Source organism: Hemicordylus capensis, chromosome 6, assembly GCF_027244095.1.
Source record: "Hemicordylus capensis ecotype Gifberg chromosome 6, rHemCap1.1.pri, whole genome shotgun sequence".
Lineage (NCBI taxonomy): Eukaryota > Metazoa > Chordata > Lepidosauria > Squamata > Cordylidae > Hemicordylus > Hemicordylus capensis.
The window spans coordinates 22543011-22568891 of NC_069662.1; the positions used below are offsets into that span (position 1 = coordinate 22543011).

At 47.3% G+C, this 25881-nt stretch overlaps 1 protein-coding gene across 2 annotated transcripts in view; it reads right to left on the minus strand.

Moving 5' to 3' along the window:
• Positions 1-17620, minus strand: part of GFY (golgi associated olfactory signaling regulator) — a 29169-nt gene extending 11549 nt beyond the window's left edge. The window contains exons 1-5 of one of the 2 annotated variants that reach the window (XM_053262531.1): positions 17489-17618; positions 16692-16741; positions 12191-12349; positions 10504-10669; positions 9428-9504 (exon numbers count right to left, since the gene is read on the minus strand). In XM_053262531.1, the coding sequence (XP_053118506.1) occupies positions 9428-9504; positions 10504-10669; positions 12191-12349; positions 16692-16737 (448 nt within the window). In that variant the 5' untranslated portion in view covers positions 16738-16741; positions 17489-17618. Of the gene's footprint in view, positions 1-9427; positions 9505-10503; positions 10670-12190; positions 12350-16691; positions 16742-17488 lie in introns of both variants that reach the window. The other variant, XM_053262529.1, reaches the window with a different exon arrangement.
• Positions 17621-25881: the final 8261 nt, after the last annotated feature.

Consider the following 25881-nt stretch of genomic DNA (forward strand, 5'->3'; position numbering starts at 1 on the left):
TTCTTGCACGGGAGTGTAGCAAAGTTGGCGTGGACCCTGGAACAAGAAGTGAAGATGGGCCCCTGCCCCCTCCTTTGGAAAGGCAGTGGGGGCGAGAGCCAGCTGCCAGCCAGCCAGCAGCAACCCCCATACCCTTCCTCAGGTGTCCAGGAAGTGGGACGTCTGTCTCCCCCTCCATGCTCAGTTGTAGAAATGCAATACAAGAAGCACTGCCATAAATGTGTGTGTTAGACTTTAGGATGCTATAAGATTCTTTGTTATTTGTACTTTGGTTTAACTGCACTAGAGTATAGGGGCTGAGAGACTGCATTGAAGGCTTCACAGGAACTGCTGTAGCCGTTGAATCTCTTGAGTTATGGGGCAAATACAGGAGCAGCCCACCACACAGCCTTCACCCATGCCTCTGTTAGGGGCAGCCCCCTTTCAAAAACCAACCCTTGCAAGCTTTTAATCTACTTAGGGAGCAGAAAGCTTCCCAGCAGCCTTCTCTTCTCTTCTTGTGCTTCTTGCAAGCTTTGCAAGGAGCATGAGGAGAGGCACTCCTTACAAAGTTTGCAAGAGCCAGAGAGAGAGAAAGGGTCAAAGAGCTGCTCCGATGATGATGGTGGCAGGGGGTGGGGAATTCTCGCTGCCCTGCCCAATCATCTGCCCCGAGCAAACTGCCTCACCTTGCCTCATGAAAGGACTGGCCTTGGATGAATACCGCTTATCTGCAATGAACATGGATATAATAATAATAATAATAAACATGCCTACTGAATATTAAGGCAGCATGGAATGCAGAGCCTGCTCTTTGAAATACAGCCCAAACTCAATCTGAACGGAAGTTGGCGGGCTGTAGGGCCACTTATGGTTTCCGTAGCATATCTGTAACCCAAACACTGCATGCTTTATTCTTCACATGAATACAGCAGAGTAGAATCTCCAGCAACGGCACTTCGAAAGGCATGAACAAAAGGAGATGCTTAAAGATTAGAGTGCACAAATGATGGTACAAACTGGGGTTTCTTAGAGGGGAAAATCAGACACTTACCCAAAAGATATGGACAAAGCCAGGTGATGCTGAAAGGACCAACTCGTAGCCAAATGCAGTAGCATAAAAGTAACAGGGAAATGGCCTCACCCCAAACATCCTCCTGTCCTGCCGCCCCCCAAGGGAAAGCAGCAGCTAACATAACAAAAGCCCTGGGAGAGAGAGTGCTTAGCAACACAGTTGTGTTAATTTTCTTGAGGGCTGCAAGCCGCCGCTGCCTAAGTCCTCCATTTGGCGTTTCAGACATTACCAACAATCACACTTTCTTTCAGAAAGAGGTTTTAGTGCATTCATGCACACATACTTAGGCTGGGCACCTCCAAAATTTGTACCTACATATTATAAAAAATAATTGTAAAACCAGACTTCTTGTTGATCATAGCTAGTGACTTACCACAACATTTCTGATGCAGGTTTTCTAATGCCACAAGGTGTGTGCTCCTCATGCATAAATTGTGAAGCATATGAAACAAGCTGCCTCACACAGCTATATTGGTCTACCTCAGGGGTGCACAACGCAAATGCCCTGGTGGGCCTGAACCAACCATGATGCGGTATGTGGGTGCTAAGGTCATTTTTCAGTGCATTGTTATATCAAAATTAATATTAATGGAAACAATTAGCAGCTACTTGTGGATCGCTTCCCTCCTCTTCAAGGGACCCACAACGTTAGCCACAGACAGTGGCCAGAAATAGGCCCTGCCGCTGCTCAATCAGTGGGGCACGTGGAGTGCATGCCAGCCCCAAACAAATGCCGAGTCCCCCCCCAAATGCCTAAATTACTGTTGCTTTCAGACTGCACTCTTAGGCATGCTTACTTGAGAGTAAGTCTTACTGGGTACATCACAGAATAAATTTCCAAGTAAACATGCATAGGATGGCGTTGTAAGGCAGTTTCTGGAGAAGGCAGAGAATGCACCGCCCCAACTCAGAGAAGAGGGGGCTGATCGAAAGAGCGAGCCTCTGCCTTTCTGGGGTGCACTCTGCCTCTGCCTGCCTGATGCTGCTCCTGCCACTATTCCAACCCACTTCATCCATCGCTGCCGCCGCTGCCGCCACTCGAGCAACAACTGGCTCACTCATTCATTCCATCACTGCCACATGCATCTGTAGTGAGAGTAAGGCTTAAGGGGAGAACTAGGCCTCGCTTGGAGCAACAGCTGGGAGATTTGGGAAAGGGTTTCATTATTTATTTATTTATTTAATATATCCCGCTCTTCCTCCGAGGAGCCCAGAGTGGTGTGCATGATTATCTTTGCCCCTACAACAACCCTGTGAGGTAGGTTAGGCTGAGAGATATGCAACTGGCCCAGAATCACCCAGTGAGTTCCATGGCTGAATGGGGATTTGAACCCAGGTCTCCCTGGTCGTAATCCAACACTCTAACCACTGCACCATACTGGCCCCATACATCTAATATCATTTAAGTATGCCATTTTCATTTGGGTTTGCATTAGTCACACACCTCCAAAGGCCTAGGACTGCTCAGCCCCTTTGGGGAGGGTTTTGCCACTTTACCCCTCCCAGGAACCTTACATGGAGAGTGGGTTTTCCCACATCAGAATAAAGTGGATGGTGGCAGCCTACTTTGAACCCCTTAAGTCAAGGATTCAACCCCAAGGAACTCCCCCCTCCTCTGGGTCAGGTGGAGTCGTAACAGCATCTCAAGCAGACATTTGCACTGAGCTGCCGCTACTGCTCATAAGTGGGACAAGCCCAGAACTCTCCATGGCTCCAACTGTTGCTTCAGGATATTCTTACCTGGGTGATAGCAAAAAAAGTCTCCATGGGCTAGATGTAGCCCCTGGGCCATATGTTGTGCAGGCCTGGTCTACCTATCTCATGATCGCGGAGAGTGGTGGAGGTTCCAAAGAGCTTACCTTCCCTGCAGATGATTCATGGATTGGTGGTGTGAGCGTGCACCACACAAGCAGCCCTGCTCTGTGAAGCACAGAGCAAGGGGGAGGGATCCAATCCTTGTTGTTCCAGCCCCTGGGGAACCCACAATGCACCGTGCACTCAAAGTAATGCCCAGCAATGGGCGGGCATCAGTGTTCTCTCTAATTTTTTTCATCTGTGTGCAGAATGAGTTTTGTTCTGGGTGGCAGTATCAAGGCAGTGTGTGCGCACCTGCATTCAGAGTGGGGGCCTTCCTGATTCAACCTGAGCGCTACCTAAAATTAACTGAGCAGACATCAGAAAATGTGCGAGCGCACACAAAGGAACATAGGCAACTGCCATATACCAAGTCAGACCATTGGTCTATCTAGCTTGGTATTGTCTACCCAGACTGGCAGCGGCTTCTCCAAGGTTGCAGGCAGGAGTCTCTCTCAGCCCTATCTTGGAGATGCTGCTAGGGAGGGAACTTGGAACCTTCTGCTCTTCCCAGAGCGGCTCCGTCCCCTGAGGGGAATGTCTTACATTGCTCAGACATCAAGTCTCCCATTCATACGCAACCAGGACAGACCCTGCTTAGCTAAGGGGACAAGTCATGCTTGCTACCCACGAGACCAGCTCTCCTCTTGCATGCCATAGATAGAGGGACCAGTGGCGGGCACCAGTCAGTGCTTCAGCACTCGCTGAAAGCAGCCAGCGTTGGCCCAAGATCAGGTGCACGGGGTTAAGGGAGCCCCCACTCCCTCAACCTCATTTAAGAGGTGGGCTCCCTAGGCGAGTTTGCCACTGGCAGCTGCTCTGCTCCCACCAGTTCTCATGGGCAGCCAAGTCATGGCTGCTTGTAAGAACAGCCTCCATGTTTTCTGACCAAGAGTGGCTCTCTAAGACTCCGGTCTCTCTTATGCAACCTGCTCCTTTGAACTGGAAATTGAACCTGGGACCTTCTGCATGGAAAACATGTGCTCTGCCACTCCGCTATGAGACCCTGTGTGCAGGGGAGCCCTATCCCTGGACCACTAAAACAAAAGAAGAGCAAAGAGTAGGATGTGCTTGCGTGTGTGTAAGGAGAGAAGGAATTGGGCCACTCGTCCTTGACACCACCATCTGTTGGATGCTTGCAGCACCATTACCATGTTTTCCTCTACGATTGCAGTGAGATCATTTCTTTGGGTGGGCGGAGGGGGGGGGAACCAAGTAGTTGAAATAGAACTAATAGAGCTTACTCTCTACTTCTTTTAGCATAATGAGACAATTCCCACAAGCAGCAAAAACGGCTAAGGGAGCCCAACCCGGTTTCTGCTGCTCGTGTGCAGCAACAGCAGCCATGTGTCTCCTGGGCAGCAAGCCGGCCTAAATGCCCTAACCCCTTAGAGGAGGTTGACGGAGTGAGCACTCCATTAAAAGCAGTCATAGCGGATACACTTGGGGGGGAGAGGGCCCCCCAGGAATGCACCACGCACTCACATGGTGTATTACTGGGGCTCCAGGGGTGGGGTATGCGGTGGGGCAGTGCTTCACTTTGCCTGACCCCCAGAGCTGCCAGACGAGCTGCAGCCAGGTGCAGGAGCGCCCGGGCGCAGCCGCCACGCATCTGGACAGGTGGTCCGCCCTTCCGGGAGTTCCGTTTGATCATCTGCGGGGAGGTAAGCACTTCCGGGCTTCCTCCCCACATAACAGGGTAGCCCTTTTCACTTGATCATGGGAAGCGCTTCAATGAGCCAGTGTGGTGTAGTGGTTAGAGTGCTGGACTAGGACCGGGGGGACACGAGTTCAAATCCCCATTCAGCCATGAGACTTGCTGGGTGACTCTGGGCCAGTCACTTCTCTCTCAGCCTAACCTACTTCACAGGGTTGTTGTGAGGAGAAACTTAAGTATGTATTACACCGCTCTGGGCTCCTTGGAGGAAGAGCGGGATATAAAATGTAAATAAATAAATAAATACTCTTGGCTAAGGCTTCTTCCCATGTGCTGACAGTTACAGTAGATACAAAGAAGTGTTGTCTAAACTTTGAGTGGCCACCTTCTTGAATCAATTTGGCAGATGTGGTTTTGATTTGTAGTGGACTGTACATACACGCACACAATCCCATAAGTTTTCTTCCCTTTCGAAAGAAGGCTAAAAAAAACCCCCACATATTCCCCAGACAGAAAACCATTGTTCACAAGGCCCTAATCAGGGCTGGAGAAGTATCCAGTCAGGGTGGGAGAACTGTATGTGCTCCTGATCCCACAGTCATGTGAACAAAAAAAAATCAAGATAGAAGGAGGGGAGAGTGGGGAGCTGGGTAGAATGGCTCCCACCCTTACTGGCTCTCTCACCCTTTTCTTCCAGCCTCAGAAAAATGCTGGGAACAGAAAGTAGGTTGGCCACACTATCCCTCTCCCATCCTCCTACCTTGATTTTTGAGTTCACACAATCGCTGATCAGGAGCACACACAGCTCTCCTATCCTGGCTGGCTAGGATCATGTGAACAAACCTATTGGATTGACTCTTCAAGGCAAAGACACCAAAGGTTCAATTAAACTTCCCATCATAGTAAATCACAGCAACATCAGATGTGCTTTTAGTTCTCAAAACACTCTGTAAAAAGGTTGAGACAGAAGGCCTGCTTCAGCCAATAGCTGAACAGCAGTTGGAGGTCCATAATGCTGCTTTTTCTTTTAAAGCAAAGCCAGGATCCCCAAGTGGTTTAGCAGTCAGCATGAATTCCTTCCTGCAGATCTGCAGAGCGTTTTTCTCAGAAGCCTGCCTTGTAAGGCAGAGGACAAGATAAGAGTCATCTCACCGTGCAAAAGGTTGAGAGACTGCACAGAAGTTAAATCCAGGGCAGAGACTGAAGCTGGCAAGTTTATTAGGCAACAATAAACATACTGACAAGATTTAAATGGGGGTGGGGAATCTAGCTCCAGAAGAGGTCTCCACTCTGAGAAAGGATTCCATCACAGGTGGCAGGCTGGGCTTCCAGCCACCTAAGACAGGAAGGCTCATTGCTGCCGCTCGGTTCGGGCTGCCCAAATCGCAGCCAAGAGGAGGAACATGTTTATACTTAGTAGCACAATGATGACCACCAGTCCGCCTGAGAGGTCTCTGGAGTCAACATCTATGGAGCGGTAGCTACGGGGTATCCCTAACATGGGGGATAAAGAGAAAGAGAGAGACCACATTCATTTATTCCGCATTTGGAAGACAAGGCACTGTTTACAAGAGTGATTCGGAAACAATAGCCTCTGTAGCCCTATTCAGACATTAGGCTTGTTCACACAATCCTCATCAGGGCAGGAGGAGGGCCCAGTCGCCCCCAGTCGAAGGGTAGGTGAACTGTGCATATAAGCTCAAACAAGGTAGGAGGAAGGAAGAATGATCCTGTGGAAGGAGGGAGCTGGGTCAGATGGCTTTTCATCCACCCTCAGTAAAATGGTAGGGAGAGAATCTAAATAGGGCACACATCCAGGGGCGTAGCAAGGTTGGAGTGGGCCCAGAGATGAGATTTTAAAATGGGCCCCCCCGCTCAAAGTCCAGGGCCTCCGCACACCCCAGGCCCCCAAGGATTTAAGTCTGATATTTCAAAATAAGTATGCTGCCTAGAAATACATTTCATTGAATACACACACACACTTCACAATATATAGTGATATACATTGAGTACTATATATTTGTGCTACTTTTAATGCCTAGAACACACTAGAAACACTAATTATTAAAATGGGACCCTCGCTGCAGATTAGCAAAGGAGACTCTCAACCATGCAGTGTGAGCCTATGTATGTTTTCTCAGAATTTTGAACAAATTCAGTAAAGTTTGATTGCAGGAGGTTTTTCACAGGAGGCTTTTAAAGCCCTTTAACACACATCTCCTCTGGAATGGAGGTGCTGCATTCACATGTTGGCCAGATTGACCCTGAAGTCCCTGCGAGTTATTGGGGAGCAGTTCACACACAAGAAAAATAAAATAAAATAAAAGCACCACACATGCTTCACAGTTCTCACTCAGACCTTCTGGGTTGCAAAACAACTTGAGCATAAGTGCATTTATAAATGAATGAATGAATGAATAAATAAAATAAAGAAATAATATTGTTGGTTCCAGAAGTTTTTACAATTTTCTACCATGAAACAAGCCACTTATAGGATTTTTTAGATAGTGTTTTTTTTTTAAGCCAGCAAATTTTCCAAGCTGTTTTAAACTAAATATTCAGAGACTTCTCAGACTCTCCCCCCACCCCCACCCCCATATCAAAGTCCTATGGCAAGCATATCCCTATATATCCAGGGGAGAGGGGTGACCACAAAAAGGAGTTCACATTCTACCTGGCAAATGCTGGGCTGGGCAGAGGGTCTGCTGCAGAGAGCTGTGGGGGTCACTCTGCCTGCCTGCCTGCCTTCCTTGGGGCCTCCCTGCAAGCCTACTCCAGTTCAGGCTTCACTGAGGCCTACAAGGAGGCCTCCCTGGAAGCCCCGCCCACCCACCGATCAGCTGATTGGCGGGGAGAAAAGGGGCTCTTTGCAGGCAGCTTGCTACTTAGATTGCTGGCCAGGAGGACAAGCAGGAGAGAGGGCAAACAGGGCAAGTGGCTGAGGGGACCCCAAGGCAGTGGGGCCCCCAAGGCAACCACCTCCCCTTGCCTAATAGTAGTTACGCCCCTGCACACATCCTACCCAGATCCCTCCTCCCTCTAGGGATGTGCACGGAACTGGTGGGGGAGTGACTCAAAGGCGGGGGGCATACCTTTAAGGGCAGGGGAGGATGCTTTTACCCCTCCCGTCGCGGTTCCCCTGCTGGCGCTCCATTTTAAAAGTCCTTGTCGGGGCGGCAGCGTACTTCCCTGCCATCCTGTGTCCTCTTCGGCCAGAAGTAACAGGAAGTACAAGGTGCACATGCGCATGCCAGGCACATGTGCACGTCCAACATGTGCATGAGTGTGACGCGTATGCGCATGCGCCCAGTGTCCGCATGCGTGCCGGGTGCTTCCTGTTACTTCTGCCCAAAGAGGACATGGGGCAGCAGGAAGGTACGCTGCCACCCCGACGGACACTTTTAAAATGGAGCACCAGCAGGGGAAATGCGGCCAGAGGGGTAAGGGCACCCTCCACTGCACTGAAAGGTATGCCCCCCTGCCTTCGAACCAGCCGAACAGCCAGTTGTTCGAACCGGTTTGGAGACCCTTAAAAGGGCCTCCGAACAGGTTCATGCACATCCCTACCTCCCACATGAGCAGTCTCCCCTCCTCCTACCTTGTTGTTTGGGTTTGCATCACTATCAATTGGGAGCACACCTACCCTGATCCTATCTACCTTCTCATGATCCTACCCCGATGAGGATCATGAGAACCAGCCTATTATGTTGTACAAGTGCACAGATGTAAGTACACTTCTACATGTTTTTGTGTGAATGACTGTACCCAAGTTTATTTTGAAAGTGAACCTGGATAGGTTCCAGCGCAGTGTAGTGGCTAGAGTGCTGGACTAGGACCAGAGAGATCCAAGTTCAAATCCCCATTCATCCCCGTTCATTATACTTGCTGGGTGACTCTGGGCCAGTCACTTCTCTCTCAGCCTAACCTACTTCACAGGGTTGTTGTGAGGAGAAGGAAAATGAAATGGGTGGAGCAATCATGTGAACAATGAACATAGCATAATCAGTCATCAGGAAGATGAGTTTTAAAGCAAATCCAAAGTTCTGCAAGCTAGATATGCTATCTGGGGGGAAATGAGTTCTGCTTTAAAATGTAGTAGATAAGGTTCATTCTGCATCTGTTGTTATGCAAGGAGCTTCAGGCAGCCCTCAACTCCCCCCACAGGGGAGAAGTCTCATTCTGAGCTTGATTCATTTGTAAACATGAAAGCCTCTGCTGGGTCCAGGCCAAACTAGATATGATGCAGCAACAGAAACTTCCTCTGGTTTGTTTTACTAGTACACATTCCCACAATGCTGCTTTGCAGCAAAATGGAGAAGTAGCATGAGGGGAAAGGGTATTTAATTCAGTCCTCCTGTCCCAATACCCCAAACTAAGGGCTTTTCCAGATGGCATAAATATTGTTTTGAAAAAAGCTGGGGAATAAGACAAGAGTTTGCTGAATAACCAGACATTCTCACAGATTCCCAGTTGTCTTTTCTTGCACAATGTGACAGGGAGGTCACACAAGAAGCAGGCTCCTGGCACAATTTCTGCAGCGCCACCTGCTGGCCAGCTCTTGCTTTCTTCAATTAACTCACATTTGTCAGGAAAGTAGTTTGAAAACAGTGGGTTAACGTCTCAAGTGGTAGTGCCCCTAGTATATTCTGCTTATATAAATAAGAGTCCCAGACTGGAAAAGGACAGACAGACAACACTGATCAGAGAAACAAGAGCAGGTGGTGGGGATTACCAGGAGTGACACTCTCTAAAGGAAAAAACCCTCCATCCATCCCACTTTGCCTCCCTGAACCAGCTGGTCCTGGATCAGACACAGCAAGACCCCCCGGATGGCCATGTCACCCTCCTAACCCTCATCTCACCTCGCGTGTAGAAAGGCCCAGACCAGTTGGTTGCAGCAAGTAGAGTCTGGGCTTGATTGTACAGAAGGTAGCGGACACTGTTCAGGTGGAGACAGAAGAGGAACAGATTTGGGAATGACTCAGTGAGGCACAGTGCTTAGGGCACAATGAGGATCAGGAAAACCTGGGTTGAAATCTCCACTCGAGCATCCGGCTCACTGGGTGACTTTGCTCAGTCCCAGCCTAACCGATCTTGCAGGGTGATGGAAAAAGAAGTTGGGGTGGGGGAGGAAGCAGCATGTGCATTACCCTGAGGGATGGCCAACCGGAGGCTCTCTTTACCTCGGTTGTGTGGTACTACAACTCCCCAGCCACACCCTCATATACCGGCCTCCAAGCCCCACTCCCCTCCTGGAAGCTCATGGAATCCCAAACCCCTAGCAATTCCTATAATAATTCAAACCCACTCCACCTCTTAGCCCCCAGCTGATGTGAGGTCATCTGTTTTGTTCCCATAGCAAGCAATGTCTTTGCCAATGCCAATATATGCTCAGTCTTATCAGATGCTGCATGACTAGTTGCTGGTACTCCTCTTTAGCCTGGAGAGCCAAGGGACAACATGGATAACCCGAAAGTGGCATCCTCTCTTGCAACCAACACCCTGCTACTCCTCATTCCCTACTCTCCTCTGTCCCCCACTGTTACCAGCATTCTTCAGCATCTCTGTCTTCCACAGGCCAGCTTCAAGAGCTCAGTGGGTTATCTATTGAATCTTGGCCACCAATTCAGGCTCCACACAGGTGTGGGCAATGCAACAGGTTTATTAACATGGTTTATACAGAGTCCCTGGCAGGGTCCGAAACACAGGCCTGCAGCAGATCACTGTAACCATCCTGAGGGCTAGAGGCCAGGAACATGTAGGTAATGCACAGGGAGATAGACCAGGTCATTGTCTCTGCACCTAGGCCAGACTTTGCTGCAGTTAGATGTGCCCAAAGCACACTCTTCAGACTCAAAGTTGAGTGGCATTGAATGTATCAGGACCTAAATGATTCAATTGCCCTAGGAGGCTGATTTACAACTCAAAATCCTCTCACCTGAATCCTCGGCCAGGCAGGACTGCTTTTGTGCAAGTGTCATTGAGGCAGGCTAGGGTGGGTCCCATCTCATAAGCAAAGTCTTTGGTGACCAAGGGCTGATCCATGAATGGGCCGCAATAGGGTACAGGGAACCGTCGGGCAATCTTGTAAGTGCTGTTGACCCCTAGAAGGGAAAAGTGTGTTCCGACAGTCTCCTTACTTCCAGAGAATTCAGGAGATGATAGACTCCTTTAAACCAGTATTGAACTATATATTGCTCCAAATCCAACCTACAAAAAGCTACCTACCTACCGCTCCATTACTGTCTTTACCCCCTAGGAAAAGCTTCCCCTGCCCCAAGCTTGCTCCCTGTGGAGGCTTGATCTCTGCTTTATGGTTAATTAATAGAGGGAAGTCGATCTCTGAAATGGCCTGTCTGTGCCAGAAACCTTTTTAAAGTGTGTAAATTCAAAAAGCATTTACAGCAGTCCCCATGGAAGACATCCGGTCCTTCTCTCTCAATTGAACGAGCAACAATTCTCATTCTGAGTATGTCTATTCAGAAGTGAGTGAGTTCAGGGAGACCTCTTTCTATATAATTGTGTATAGAAATGCAGCCTAAAGAACTTTATAAACACTCTGGACTTATATTTAGGTTTTTCTTGTTTCACATTATCTTAGAATGACACAACCCTGTATACTCTTAAGCCTCCCTCCAGGGGCGTAGCTATAATTGAACAGGGTGGGACAAGTGTCCCTGGGCTCTGATGGGGGGGAAGCCCCCTGAATGAGGAGTGTGTGATATTATTGCCTAGGAATGAGAGAAAAGGCATGGCAACCAAGGTTTTTTTTGGAAACAGAAAGCGGAAGGGTCCCATCCCATGCAAGATGCAGCCATAGCCTTACCAGGAGCATTTCCAGACAAGTCTTTTAGCTCGCTGCTCCTCTGGAATGGAGGTTGTGCGTTCACATTTCAGCCAGATTTACTCCAAAGTCCCTGCGAGCTATTGGGGAGCACTCCAGACACAGTTTAGGTTTTTCATTGCACGTTTTAATTGTGCATGGCCTGATTTATCTCTGGGGGTTAAAAAAATCCACTTTTGGCAACATTTTTTGTGGGGGCAACTTTGAATTCGCAGTAAACTCATGGTAAAGCTTGCTGTCTGGAAATGTCCCTCACTAGAACAGTTGTACAAGACATCCTAGTCCAATGCAGTCAGAGTGAGCACAGCAGAAGCGATGGCTGGCTCAGACGATCCAACACAGCATGGGTTGTTGGATCACAAACATGAGCCTAAGGAGTGCCAAGTCAATTCCCCAGCGGACTCAGTGGCCTCCTCAGCCCAGAGCTGCAATGCGACAAGCACTCTAGTTCGTGAAACCACAGCTCCGCATGTCCTCCAAACCAGGATGCTGTGATTCACATACCAGGATATGAAGCCAGGATCAGTTCTCTGCTTGTGAGCTACAGTTTCCAGATTTCGATGACACACAGAATTGTCATTTAAGGAACCAAGATTCATCATCACAGCTGGGCATGCAGAGGAAGAGAAAAGGGGAAGGGGAGTCTGTGAGGTCAGCACTCCTTCGTCTCATGGTTTACGCAATCATGATTTCCTGGGATAATCTGAACTGGGCTAATATGTAGATAAAACCCTTGGGCAGGTTTTCACACACCCTCCCTGCCCCTCGCCAACTTCCATACCTTCTGGTTTCACTTCCACCTCTATGGCAGTTGTCTGCTGGGAGGCCTGGCTGGGATCCAAGGCCTCTCTGTGCCACATCTCATACAGGCAGTAGGCAGGACGGAGCCAGATGAGGGTTGAGAGCCGGGCATCCTCATAGTACAAGGAGACAGGATAATCTAATAAGGGAGAAGAAGATAAAGTGAGCCACCCTGAGCAGTAGCGTCCTGGTATTTTAAATAAATAAAATTAAGTGATGCTTGACTGGGAAACCATTCATAATGAAAGGAAGTCCCACACACACAATTATGTTTGCCATCTTGCCTTGCTCTCAGATACCTGCATTTCTGTTGGGGCTTGTGATTATTTAGCAAAGCAGCAAGGAAGCTACCACCCCGGATACAGAGTGAAGAGTTTAGTTGTTGCAGCTATTTAAGTAACACTCATGGAGATCATGGTAGATTCTAAGTTACTTAACTAGTTTATTGGTGAAGTACATTTGAGGCAAGCAGGGGCAGGTAAGGAGACCCTCACTCACTACCTCCACTCCCAGTGTCCCTAGTGGTCATTAGGATAGTCGGTGCAAAAGGCCGGTGCACTGGAACTCCATCTCCAACAATTTCCACTACACAAACACAAGCCCCGAGTCCAAGGATTGTTTTTTCTAACCCATAAGCCCCCACTGCCTCCCCAGAATCCAGCAAACTCCATAGGGCGGTATAAAAATCGAATAAATAAATACATATTTTAAGATGTTTTTAACTGGTGTTCATATTTATATTTCGGTTTTAATTATTATTGGTTTTAATGGTTTCTGTTTTTAATTGTAAACCGCCCTGAGCCATTTCGGAAGGGCGGTATAAAAATTGAATAAATAAATAAATAAATATGTATCATACAGGTGCACTTGTCAGGAAGCCATGATTGGCTGCAGCTGCTTGCTTGCCATGTGTACATGCTATAGCAAACCTGGGTTAGACATGCCTGAATCTCGGGAGTAAGTGCCGGCTTTACCCCGACGTGTATGTGAGCGCTCTAAGTGGCTGTGTGTGTCTCTGTGTACACACACATATACCTTCAGGGAAGAAGGGTCACGATCACACCTACCAACCTTGTACACACATTATTCTTATAAATATGTACACACCATTCTTCAACAAAAATCGTTCTCCAAGGAGCTAACGCAGCAAAAAAATATGAGAGCATGGTTCCCTGTCCCCAAAGAGCTCATAATCTAAAAATACACAAGAAAAACTTTAGCAACAGCTATTGGGCACTTTCCAGATTATACCCGGCAATGGGGTCACGACCAATCTCTGAAATGTGCTTCCACACTTCCTGTGTTGTGACACCTCAGTCCCTACACTGACAGCAGGGTGCCATTCATATTTCCAAAGCCTTGTTTCGAATTTAATCACTGTGATATCGTGCTATGACGTCGTATATCCGGCGTTAAAAAGTTGCCTTTTCCCGGGTTGTTAGTTTTCGCAAGACTGCTCCCCCTGCTGTTTACGTTTTGAAAACGATTTGCCTGAACGGAAACATTTTGCTGCTGTTGAGCAGCTAAACTGGAAAGCGCCCAGGAGAAGCAAGGTGCTAGGTTGAATAGGGACAGACATCATGCGTGCACAGAGACCTATGCACATTAGGCCCTAACACATGTAACTGCAAATTATGTGGGCTGCAACCTGCAGTATTTGGTGTGGAAATTATTCTCACACACACTCTGGGGTCTACATAAATTCTAGGGTTGCCAACTCCAATGGAAGCATTTCCACATACATATCCCCCGGTATTGTTCATACATAATACCAAGCTGTTAAAGCCTCAAGGGCTGCTTTCCAGTCTTTCTTGGAGACTCTTGGAAGGGTTACTACTACTGCGAATATTTATATACTGCTCTTCAACCAAAGTTCTCAAAGCGGTTTACATAGAAAAATAAATAATACATAATTAATTAACATGGTCCCCTGTCCCCAAAGGGCTCACAATCTAAAAAGAAACATAAGGCAGATACCAGCAACAGACACTGGAGGGATGCTTTGCTGGGGTCGGATAGGGCCAGTAACCTTATAGGTTATAGGGTTAGCGACCTTATAGGCCGTACAGAGGTATAATATTGTACCTCAGCCATGCTGAGGGTGTGGGGCCAGCTGAGACAACCATGGTTACATTCTCCCAGAACCATGGGCATTCTTGTGGAAAGAGGATTTTTGAGTCATACAGTCACTTCTGAGGGAAATGGCTTGTTTGTTCGTGGGGTGTTAAATAACACATTAATCAAGGCCTAGTTTACACATGTAGGAGGTGACTGAGGTAGTAGACTGGATTGTACCACTTCAGAGTGTGGGTGGGGGATTCCATTTCTGAAAGTTACATAAGAACATAAGAAAAGACCTGCAGGATCAGGCCCAAGGTCCTTCTAGTCCAGCAGCCTGCTTCACACAGTGGCCCACCAGATGCCTCTGGGAAGCTCACAGGCAAGAGCTGAGGGCTTGCCCTCTCTCCTGCTGCTACCCCTGCAACTGGTATTTAGAGGCATCCTGCGTCTGAGGCTGGAGGTGTCCTATAGCCCTCAGACTAGTAACCATTGATAGACCTGTCCTCCATGAATTTACTTAAGCCCCTTTTAAAGCCCTACAGGCTGTTAGATGTCACCGCATCTTGTGGCAGAGAATTCCATAGGTTGGAATTCCCCTAGGTGTCAAATTCCTGTAAACAGTAAACTAGCACAACAGAATGAGCTAGACTAGATTCCCAATGTGCAATTTTTGTTCGCAGGGAATTTTTACACGGGGGAGCATTCAAAGCTGGCATCCTGTCCTTGCCTATAGCTTAAAAGAATACAATCCACTCTTCCACTTCAGGAGGGGCAGCTCTTTCAGGAGACAAGGAAGTGCTGCTATTGCCTTGAGTGGCAAATTACTGGAGTGCCAAGATGCCCCCTAGACCTCGGGATTGCAGAGCATGCCCGACAAGCGGTTACACGTGCAGGACTGCATGTGAGGTCACCACTTGGTCAACCAACTCACCCTGTATCCCCCCAGCCTCACAACCCATTATTATACTCTGAGGCTATTCTCACAGTGGGGGAGAACCGGGCTAAGGGAGCGTAGCCCAGTTCTCCCCCTTCATGAGAACCACTGGGTTCATAGGCAAGCCCGGTGGTTCCACAGTGGCTAGCCTGCCTAAGAAGCCCTCCCCTTAAACCAGGTTAACAGAGCGAACCCACTCTCCCCGCAGAAGCCGTCATGGTGCCTCTCTGTGTGTTTATTAGTCCAGAAGAACTAATAAACGTTTCCCAGCAGAAAGTGTTCTCTCAAGTTCTGGGGAAGGGAGTTGGGCGGGGCGGGGGGGGAGTGCCAGATCATGGACAATGGCTCTGTGGCAGTATGACCCCCACTTCCCGAGCTTTCTCGGCTTCTTCTAGCCACCAGTTTTGGCTTATAGCCTAATCTACCCACCGGATTTCATTTGCCTAGGCAGGGATGGGGAACCTTGGCACTCCTGCAGATGTTGGCCTACAATTCCCATAATCCCTAGCTATTGGCCTCTGTGGCTGGGGATTATGGGAGTTGTAGTCCAAAAACAGCTGGAGTGCCAAGGTTCCCCATCCCTGGCCTAGAGGTTCCACATTAGCTGGGGCCTGGATGCTGGCCAGTTAATTGCACACAAACACCTGTGCCAGTTTGTCAGTTTCAACACAACATACAGACCGTTTCATCACCCTCCTCCCTTAATGTCACCCTGCAGTTAGAATGTCAGCCCCTGCCTTTTAATACAATTAAATGGCATCACAAGACTGAGACCACTTTATTTACAACACTGGCACCCCCAAAACCCACCTTAAAAAAAAGAAGAAAAGAAAAATAGAATGCCATTGGAGTTGGTTTTAAGATATACAAAAGAGAAAATCAACGAAGAGACCAATTGTGCAAACAGGGCTGTGGAAAAAGGAAACCTAAGAAATGTAAAACCTCTTTCATTTCAGTTTGGGGGTGTGTGTCTTTTGTTCACTTATTCAGATGGTATCAGAGGTTTTATGAAGCAAAGAGGGAAATAAAGCGTGTCAATGCTAGTTGAGGAATGTGGTTAGGTTTCATTTGAAAGTTAGATTGAATACTGATGACTTTGTACCAAGAAACCATTTCCTAGCAGTTTCAGCTCCCATTTTAGAGACAGCCGCTGACCATCCCGGACCATTAAGCAACATTGGGCTGGTTCAGGCAATATGACCAATCAACCCACTCACCACATTATTAATGACCTGGCTGCTCCACTCCCCTAGCGCACAGTTCTATCGCATATAATATAGCTTGATTAGGAGAAGTTTAGATATTCTGCCTTCCCCCATGCAAGTATGAAGGGAAGAATAGTATGTTACCAAGACAGGATGTGCACACTCAGTTTTAATCCTGTGGTAGAGAAAACTGATCAATTATATTGTCCTAACTGGCAAACCAACATTCTTTGATCAAATCTCAGACTCTGACCAAGCATTGCCTTAAGGCAGAAACATACCAATGGACCCATTCACAGTAACGATGCAGCAGCAGGTCCATAACATGCATCTGTATTTGGGAGAAATACAATCATTATAGCCTGGAAGAGTCTCCACATAGGATGATAGAGGAAACACAACATCCTCCTTTTGGGTGGGATTCACCAACATAGATTAAAACTCTATGTCCCTTGTAGATTTACCACTTTTGCTCCTGTCTGAGCTCATATTTGAGAGGCACAAAGCACTCCAGCCAGTATTACTTTTTTCAGCACCAGGACACCATGATGATGTAATCATCACCCATGAAACGTCTGCCTGCTGCAACTATAAGAGTCAAAGGCCTTTTAACGGAAACAAAAAGTAACAAACCTAAATATGCATTGAAGATAACTGCAAATGACCACACAATTAGAGCTGCTCTTTGGTTAAAGACATTTTAGCAAGTTACTTTTAAGTCAACTTAATCTGCATAAGTTTGCCTAGGACTAAGACAACACACACACTTTCTAAAACACATGCTGTCTAAAATCAGCACAGATATACAGCATATTACAGCAGGCATTGTCTTAGAGAGGCATTCCCTTCATGCAAAGGAATTTCTCTCTGAAATGGCATCTGCCATTTACAGTTTTTGCAAGGATTAATATCTAACAAGTCAGCTTTAAAATAATTGTGTGGCCCAATTAGTCAGGGATCATTTTAGTCAATTAAAAAGGGTTTAAACCCACCACAGGTTACAGCCTCACTACAAATACAGTAAGTGAAAGGCAACTGCCTCCTAAGCAAGCCTAAGGCTGCTCCCAAGATCACTCACCCAGCACTAACAGGGAAGCAGACCCCAAAGTTAGCAACAGGACTACACCACTCAACAGCATCACCCACTTCATCCTTATGCCAGGTCAATCAGTCCTGAATGTAGACTGTAGATCCCCTGGTTACATAAACTAGTCACTCAACAGCACAGCTGCAGCTGGTGGGGTAAGGGAGCAGAAGTAGATAAGGAGTGTTTAAAGGGAAAGGGCCTCATTGTGAAGTTGTAAGTGTTTAAAGTTGGCAAAGTTTAACATAGAGAAGGGCCTTCAAAATGCATAATAAGAACATCAGAAGAGCCCTGCTGGGTGAAGTCAAGGCTCATCCAGTCCAGCATCCTGTTTCCCAAGGTGGCCCACAAGATGCCTCTGAGAAGCCCACAGGCACAAGACATGAAGGCATGCTCCCTCTCCTGCTGTTGTTCCCCTGCAACAGCTATTCAAAGGCATCCTGCCTCTGAACCTGAAGATAGCAAGTAGCTATTAAGACCAGTAACCGTTTGTCTAATCCCCTTTAAAGCTGTCTAAGTTCGTGGCCATCACCAAGTCCTGTGGCAGCAAATTCCATCGATTAATTTGCTCGCACAAGATGCAGGTGGCTCAAACAGTAATCCTTAGGTATTATTTGTCATTATTGGGCCACATCCAGTCTCTAAGTTAGTCATGATTAACTCCCATTGAAATTAATGGGGCTTCAGTTAGTCACGACTAACTTGTCTAATTGATTTCAGTGGTGCTTAGTCATGGCCAACTATTCTTGATGTTGCCCAGTAATTATTATTTTTAAAGCTCTTAACATTTCTAAGTGTTATATAGTTTTTGTTTTGCCAGCATGGTGTAGTGGTTAGAGTGCTGGACTAGGACCAGGGAGACCCAAGATCAAATCCCCATTCAAGCATAATTCTTGCTTGGTGACTCTCAGCCAGTCACTTCTCTCTTAGCCTACCTAACCTACTTCACAGGGTTGGTGTGAGGAGAAACTTAAGTATGTAGTACACCGCTCTGTGCTCCTTGGAGGAAGAGCAGGATATAAAATGTAAATAATAATAGATAATAATATTAATACTTTTCTTAAGGAAAGTAAGCTTATGAGATTGCCCGGCATTCTGTGTGTGTGTGTGTGTGTGTGTGTGTGTGTCCGTGTCCGTGTCCGTGTTTGTGTTTGTGTGTCCCAGCCACGCCCCCACCATCAACTTCACAATGCCTGGACCAATATGAACTAAACCAGGTACAGTTGTAGGGACACATAAGGACACCTCAACGACGTATTTTGTGATGATGTCATCCACCCTGATTCAAGATGGCAGACACATAAACATTTGAGGTGCAAGTGGGCTAATTTGTGATCTGCCTAACCATTTGAACCAAATTTGCTGCAACTGTAGGGACACATAGGGACGCCTCAATGGTGTAGTTTATCATGATGTCATCCACCCCAATTCAAGATGGTGGACACGTGAACATTTGAGGCGCAAGTGGACTAACTTGTGGACCATCTAACTCAGGCCTGCTCAACTTCGGCCCTCCTGCAGATGTTGGCCTACAACTCCCATAATCCCTGGCTATTGGCCACTGTGGCTGGGGATTATGGGAGTTGTAGTCCAAAAACAGCTGGGGGGGCCTAAGTTGAGCAGGCCTGATCTAACTGATCTGAACCAAATTTGGCACAGTTGTAGTGAGTAACACATAGGGACACCTCAACGGCATAGTTTGTAATGATGTCATCCACCCCGACTCAAGATGGTGGATGTGTGAACATTTAAGGTGCAAGTGGGCTAACTTGTGAACCGCCTAAGGGATTTGAACCAAATTTGCTGCAGGTGTAAGGACACATAAGGACACCTCAATGGTGTAGTTTATGATTATGTCATCCACCCCAATTCAAGGTGGCAGATGAGGTTGGAGTTTAAGGTTGAAGCGGGCTTACATTTGAAGTGGACTAACTTGTAAGGATGGTAATTATCAATTAGGATTATAGTGAAAGGAAAGTAGGCAGATTAGTTCTTATACCAGAACAACTTGTTTTAAATAGATATGACTAGTCACACACACATGTTCCATACACATACAATCTGTGTACAGTGTACACTTGCACAGATTGGTACACAAGTATGATTCTTGATCTTTACACATTATGTTGAATGCACATTCAGCAGCAAACTTCCAATCTGTACCATGCATTTGAGGGGTCTGTACCCAGGTTCACTTTTAAAACAAACGCATGTACAGTCATTTGCACAAACACATGTACATGTGTACAGGCATCTGAATGCAAGTACAGCATAATGTCTGAACAGGGCTGTGAGAGTTTCGTGATGGAAATTCCTGACGTCTTTTTATTTTTCGCAGATTGGCAGGGGGAGCTGACTGGGATCAGGACTGTAGTTTGGGGTGGGTAGATAGGTGGCATATGACCCTGTGCCCCCCTGCCAGCTCCCACATTCTTATTTTCATCTGTGAGACGTTGGAATCAGGCTTCTGGCTGGCTGCTGTGAAGGCCTGCATATATTTCATTTTACTTTTATTTGGATGATTACATTTCCTCATCTCCAAAGGTTGAGGGACCTGGATATTTGTACATGGAGCATTTGTGCATATGTGCGTGCACGAAAGGTCAAACGCCCACTCTCTGGGTGGCAGCTACGTCTGAGAGCACTGAACAGCCGGGGGCAGCACCCAGCTCTTTTAATTTAGGCAAGTGGTTTGCATCTGGCTCGACTTCTCTGATCTCAAGGCCCAATTAACCGCATTGGGGTCAGCGCTGGCAGCCGAGTTGCTATTGATAACTTCACAGACGTAGACACTGTGCTCTGCTCCCCACAGCAAAGTCGCCATCTGAATGTCTGATTAAAAGATTAACTTTTTAAAAAACAAAACACTGAAATCCCAGAAAAAACACACACACACACTGCTATCTGTCATGAGTGCCTTCTCTCTTGCCCTAAGGCTGTAAGCCTCATCTAAGGGAACCCAGAAGCCCTGCCTTCCAACCCCCTTCTTGCCTCCCCATTTTATAAACCACCAGATCCTACTATCGAGTTTCCACATTATTTGCTTTAACCTAAGTCAGAAGTAGGAGAGGACCCACAGCTCAATGACAGAGTGAATCCTTGCAATGCAGAAAGTCCCAGGTAAAATCCTTAGCATCTCTACCTAAAAGAATCTCAGACTGGGAGATATCTGGGAAATAGGTGCTGGGGCTGGAGCTCCATGGTAGAGCATCTGCTTTGCAGGCAGAAGGTCCCAGGTCCAGGTCCAATTCCTGGCATCCCCAGGAGAGTTTTCGCACATGGCTCTATGCCTTTGGCAGCAGATTCGAGGCATTTTAATTCGAGGGATTAGATGGACCATTTGCATAGCCATCAGCACCTCCTTCGCATAGCCATCAGCACCTCCATCAACACCTTCGGAGAAAGCAAAAGCCCCAGAGTTTTTCTTTTCTTTTCCAAAAGCTGCTGGAAATAGAGAAGTTTTTTACCCTGGACATAACTTGGGCTAAGCCAAAATTTGTAGCCTCCATTCGGGGAGAATCTAAATCCTGTCTGTCCTGGCCCCTGATAGCCCGCAGGGAGGTCGGATTAAATCCAGCGAATATGTGGACTGGCACCCTCCAATCAGGATTAGATTCGGGGTGGGGGGGACGGGGGGAGCCCTGTCTGTAAAGCCTCCAGGTAGGCTGGGGAAAGCTCCTGCCTGAAACCTTGGCAAGCTGCTGCCAATCTGTGTAGACAATACTGAGCTAACTAGACCAATGGTCTGACTTGGTATGTAGTGAGGCAGCTTCCTGTGTTCTCTTTGGAGAGCTGCTGCCAATAGCAGTGAACAACATTGGACCAGATGGCCCAACAGGTCCTGAGATGAAGAGCACTCTGTATATGTTCCAAGGCAACTCTATATCCAGAGTAGCGTCTGCAGCCCTCAAGACCTGTTTATAGCTGCTCACTATAATATGTCCTGGTTTTTGTCACCACCACATCAAAAACTACATTAAAAATACACAGAGTTATTGCAAAAAAATGGTAGGTTCCGTGTGATTAACGACACATACACAGCTCACCTTGGAGAACAGCCTCTTCTTTGCACGCAGAAGGCCCTCAGTCCAATCTCCAGCTGCTCTAGTTAAAGGATTTCAGGTAGGAGATCCTCATGCCTGAGGCCTTGGAGAGCTGGTGCCTATCAGAGTAGGCTAGGAGTCAGCAGCTGGCAACCCCTGTGCCTAATCTGGCAGTTTTATTTTCAGTCCCCTTCCCAATGAGCCCTAGCAGGAATTTGCCTTTCCCCCCAAAGCTTTCCAATCAAGCTGGTATTTTCATTGAGCTATCCACCACAACAGCCTCACATATTCTGATCTGTGTATATGTGAAGCTGGGATGTTTGCCCCCATGTGCATCTCTTTACACTGAATTGCAGTTGCCGTTTTGTTGCCCGTCCACCGAGCAGTGTAGGAAGCTGCCAGTGGCAGGGGTACTCCCCACCACTGGCACCCCTTTCGAGGCAGAGCTGATATGGAATTGTTTAATCCAGGCCTACAAATAAGTGTATAAGAGTTTGATTCAAAGTTTGGTTAAGACTATTAAACAACACAAAGAGCCACTAGGCTTGAAACAATAACATTGTTTGAATCAGGAAAAGTGTTCAAACCAGGAATGTGGGGCCCCTCTCAAGAATGTGAGATAGGAGGCCAGAAATAGCAAATGCCAGAACCTATTGGGAGATAGATAACATAAGGTATGTAACTAGTCTATTTGCCAAATCCCTCACTAAAGCAAAAATAGACATCCCTGGTACCAGATACATATAGGGAGTAACTTATCTTCTAAGGCTATAAGTGTACTCTTGGAATGTATCTGTTTAATTGAAAATGACATGTATTAATTGCTTTACTGATATGCTTGCTCCTTGAAACCTATATAAACTGGTCAACTGCACAGCTCCAATGAGCAGTACCAGCCAAATTCTCTCTGACTGTACTCGTGCCTTTCATGACATGAAATAAAAGCTTACTTTGAGCACGCATCCTTGTTGCATTTTGACTTAAATTCAGTCAGGGTGACAAGTCATATTGCGGGAATTTGGTCTAATACTCTTTGGTCTGGTATGATGCCCCATTCTCTATCAAATGCGATAGAAGGATGAAAGCCAGGGGCTGGATCAAACAGGGAGGCTAGATTCCAGAGGATTTTTCCCGCAACAGAGGGACATGCTCCCAGCCACGTTGGAACCCCAGTGCTGGCTGAAGTAGCTTGCGGGCAGGGCCAAGAGGCCCTGTTTCTGTGTCTGACCACACCTCTGCTTCTGACATCAGATGCAGGGGCGTGGCTTTGGGTGCAGGGCGGCTCTACAGGAACGGCGACCCGGGTTCTTTGAACCCAGGTGCACAATAGTGACTCCACCCCTGCACCCACCCATTCCCTCCTTGTTCTCTCTTCCTATAGTTATTAGGCAAACATTTGGGCATTCAGTTCTGATGAGGCGATAGAGGAGGCTATATGTCACAGTTGCAAACCTCTCCCTCCGACACAGCCAGGTGAAATGGCCCCTGTTGAGCCCTATTCACATGTTAATGTTCAACACTCATACAGTCTGCGTGCAGTGTACACAGGCACTTATCTGTACACAGGCACAGTTATTCTCTTCTTAGGCTGAATGCAGGTACAGCAGTACAGTTCCTATCTGTATCTTGCATTTCAAGGGGCCTGTACCCAGTTTCCCTTTTAAAATGAACTCAGACACAGCCATTCACAGAAAAACACGTACATGTGGACGGCCAGCTGAACACAGGGTACAACATAATGTCTGAATAGGGCTACAGTTTCAGGAGAGAGGGAGTTGAATGGGAGCTTATCCCAGCCAGCCCAGCAGAATGGGCCTCACTACCTAATCTTTCCCTCAGATGCAGCCAGGTTAAAATGGTCCCTGAACAGTGGCGCTCTTTTTACTGGACTTTGGGCAGAAGTGCAGTCCCCTGCAGGCCTGGGGGGGGGGGCCTCCAAATGCTAATTTAAGTGGCCGGATTGTCCATGCAAAATGTGGCATTTCTCTGCAAGTCAGTGATTCAGAACCTCTTCTAAACACACAAAATAATTTTTAAAAATCGTTTCCAGCTTTCCCAGATCATGTTTTGGTATAAAATATAGTGCATTGCAGGTTATCTGGCGTCAGGGGTAGGGGCAGTGGGGGTGGCATAAGGCCTTTAGGTCCAGGCTCCAAAATTACCTAGGTGCACCTCTGCCCCTGAATATGCAGCAGTGTGTCTCCCACACCCACACACTAGTCCTGTATACCCCTTGGAAATGTGATGCGTCTGGTGGTGAATATCAAAGGCCATTTGGGTCTGAGGGCTGGTCTCTAACCTGAAATTTAGCTATAATCATCTTTAAGAGTTGGGTGCGGGTGGGCAGCCAAGACACTATTTTCACTGCCTCCCATAGAGGCCCAACTCCCCTCCCTACACCCAGCTGTGTCCACTGCGGTTGGTTCGCCTGTCAACTAATGAACACGGTGTTATATAATGAGGCCCAAGAGAGGTGAAGACCACCCAGTCGCCCACCCTCCATTGATAACCAAGCTGTGAGTCATGCTGCGGTGTGGGAGAGGGTTTCATTAGTGACAGTGTTATGCAAGACATTTCAAGAGGGGTCGATGCTGGGATCCAACAGAAACAATTTAATCACGAAGAAGGAAACAAAAGGGGCAGCTTCATTTCCCCATCTTGCTACTCTTCGCATCATTCCCTCTCTAGCTCCTATGTCTGACAGACTTTCATACTCAGGTGTCTGTCCATCCTTCTGTTGACCTTTTAACATCAGTGTCCTTCTCTTCCACCTTCCACCTCACCACAGACACTCAGTTTCTCTTTTCCTTTCCTTTCCTTTCCTTTCCTTTCCTTTCCTTTCCTTTCCTTTCCTTTCCTTTCTTATTCTTCCCCATCCCACTTTTTTTTTTTTTTTTGGCCTGTCACTTCTTCTCACAGGCCTTTTACCAGAGCATCTCCACCAAGATGCTGGGTGAGACAGCCTCCTCATGTGTCAACAAGAGCCCTGTTCACATGTTATACTCAGGGTCCATACAATTTGTGTGCAGTGTACATACATATAGATCTGCACCCATGTGCACATTCACAGATTATGTTCAGCACACATATGGCAGTGCACTTCCTAACTGTACCCTGCATTCAGGGGGTCTGGACCTAGGTTCACTTTTGAACTTGTTCACTGGGTTCAACCTGTTCACTAGGTTCACCAGGCGGCTTTACAGACAGGGCTCCTACCCCGAACCTCCTTCAGAAGAGAGTGTGTGCGTTCACACACCAGCCAAACTTACCCCGAAGTCCCTTCGAGATCCTCGGACCCACTCTACACACAAATTGGGCTTTGTCTTGCGAATTCTAGCTTGAGGTATTTCCAGGTTTTTAAAATGCTGGTTTTAAGTAACATTTTCTGGGAACGCGGGAGCAAATAGGGAGAGGCACTGACATAGAATCATTAGCATGATAAGAAGGACACTCTCTTTAGAAATGCAGATGTAGCTCTTTAGTGCTCCCCCACCCCGCATTGGCTAGAAGGAAAACATGGAGGAAAACATGTGAACTGGCATCAAAACAAAACCCAAGAGGGGAGAGGAGGGGCTGCTTCCCTCAGTGTCGCAAGTGTGATTCGAAGTGGCTTCCCTCAACATTTACCCCGCAGCATGAAGCCATGTGCAAATAACTCCCAGGTGAACCTGTACCTAGGTTCACTTTTGGAATGAACACAGGGATAGTCATTCACACAAAAACATGTACATGTGTACAGATACCTTGTTGTAATCTTTTATGTTCCGTCATTGAAAGGTTTGTCCCAGTGGGCATCCTGTAGAGAGAGTGTGCGTGGGGGAGTCAGAAAGAAAAGAGAGGGAAAGGAGAAGGGGGGGGGAACTGGAGTTGTTCAGAATAAAATCCTAGTTGAATCTGCCTAAGATTGCTTTGTGTATATGAAGGAAGCAGTTATAAAACACACCTCTGTGTACATACTGTGTAATGTTTGAAAAGGGTGATTGTGGTGCCATTAAGGGTGACAGGGTGGGAGTCACATACTTGGATGTGTGTGCTGTTATCCAGCTCCTGTTTGTTTCAAAAGAGTGTGCACAGGATAATTTGAAGGGTGGGGATTTTGCTCCTTGTTCATTAATGTATTTAAGAGAACACCTTCCTCATGATGAACCCCACTGGCTATTGAGATCATCCGGGGAGGTTCGCCTGCATTACAATGGCTCGTTCTGGTGGCTACTCAGGGCCAGGCCTTCTCCATTGCTGCCTTGAGGCTTTGGAATGCACTCCCTGGAGCTTTTCCAGACAGCAGGCTTTACTGCGGGTTTACTGCGAGTTCGGGGCATATCGGATACTCTCCGACGCAACAAG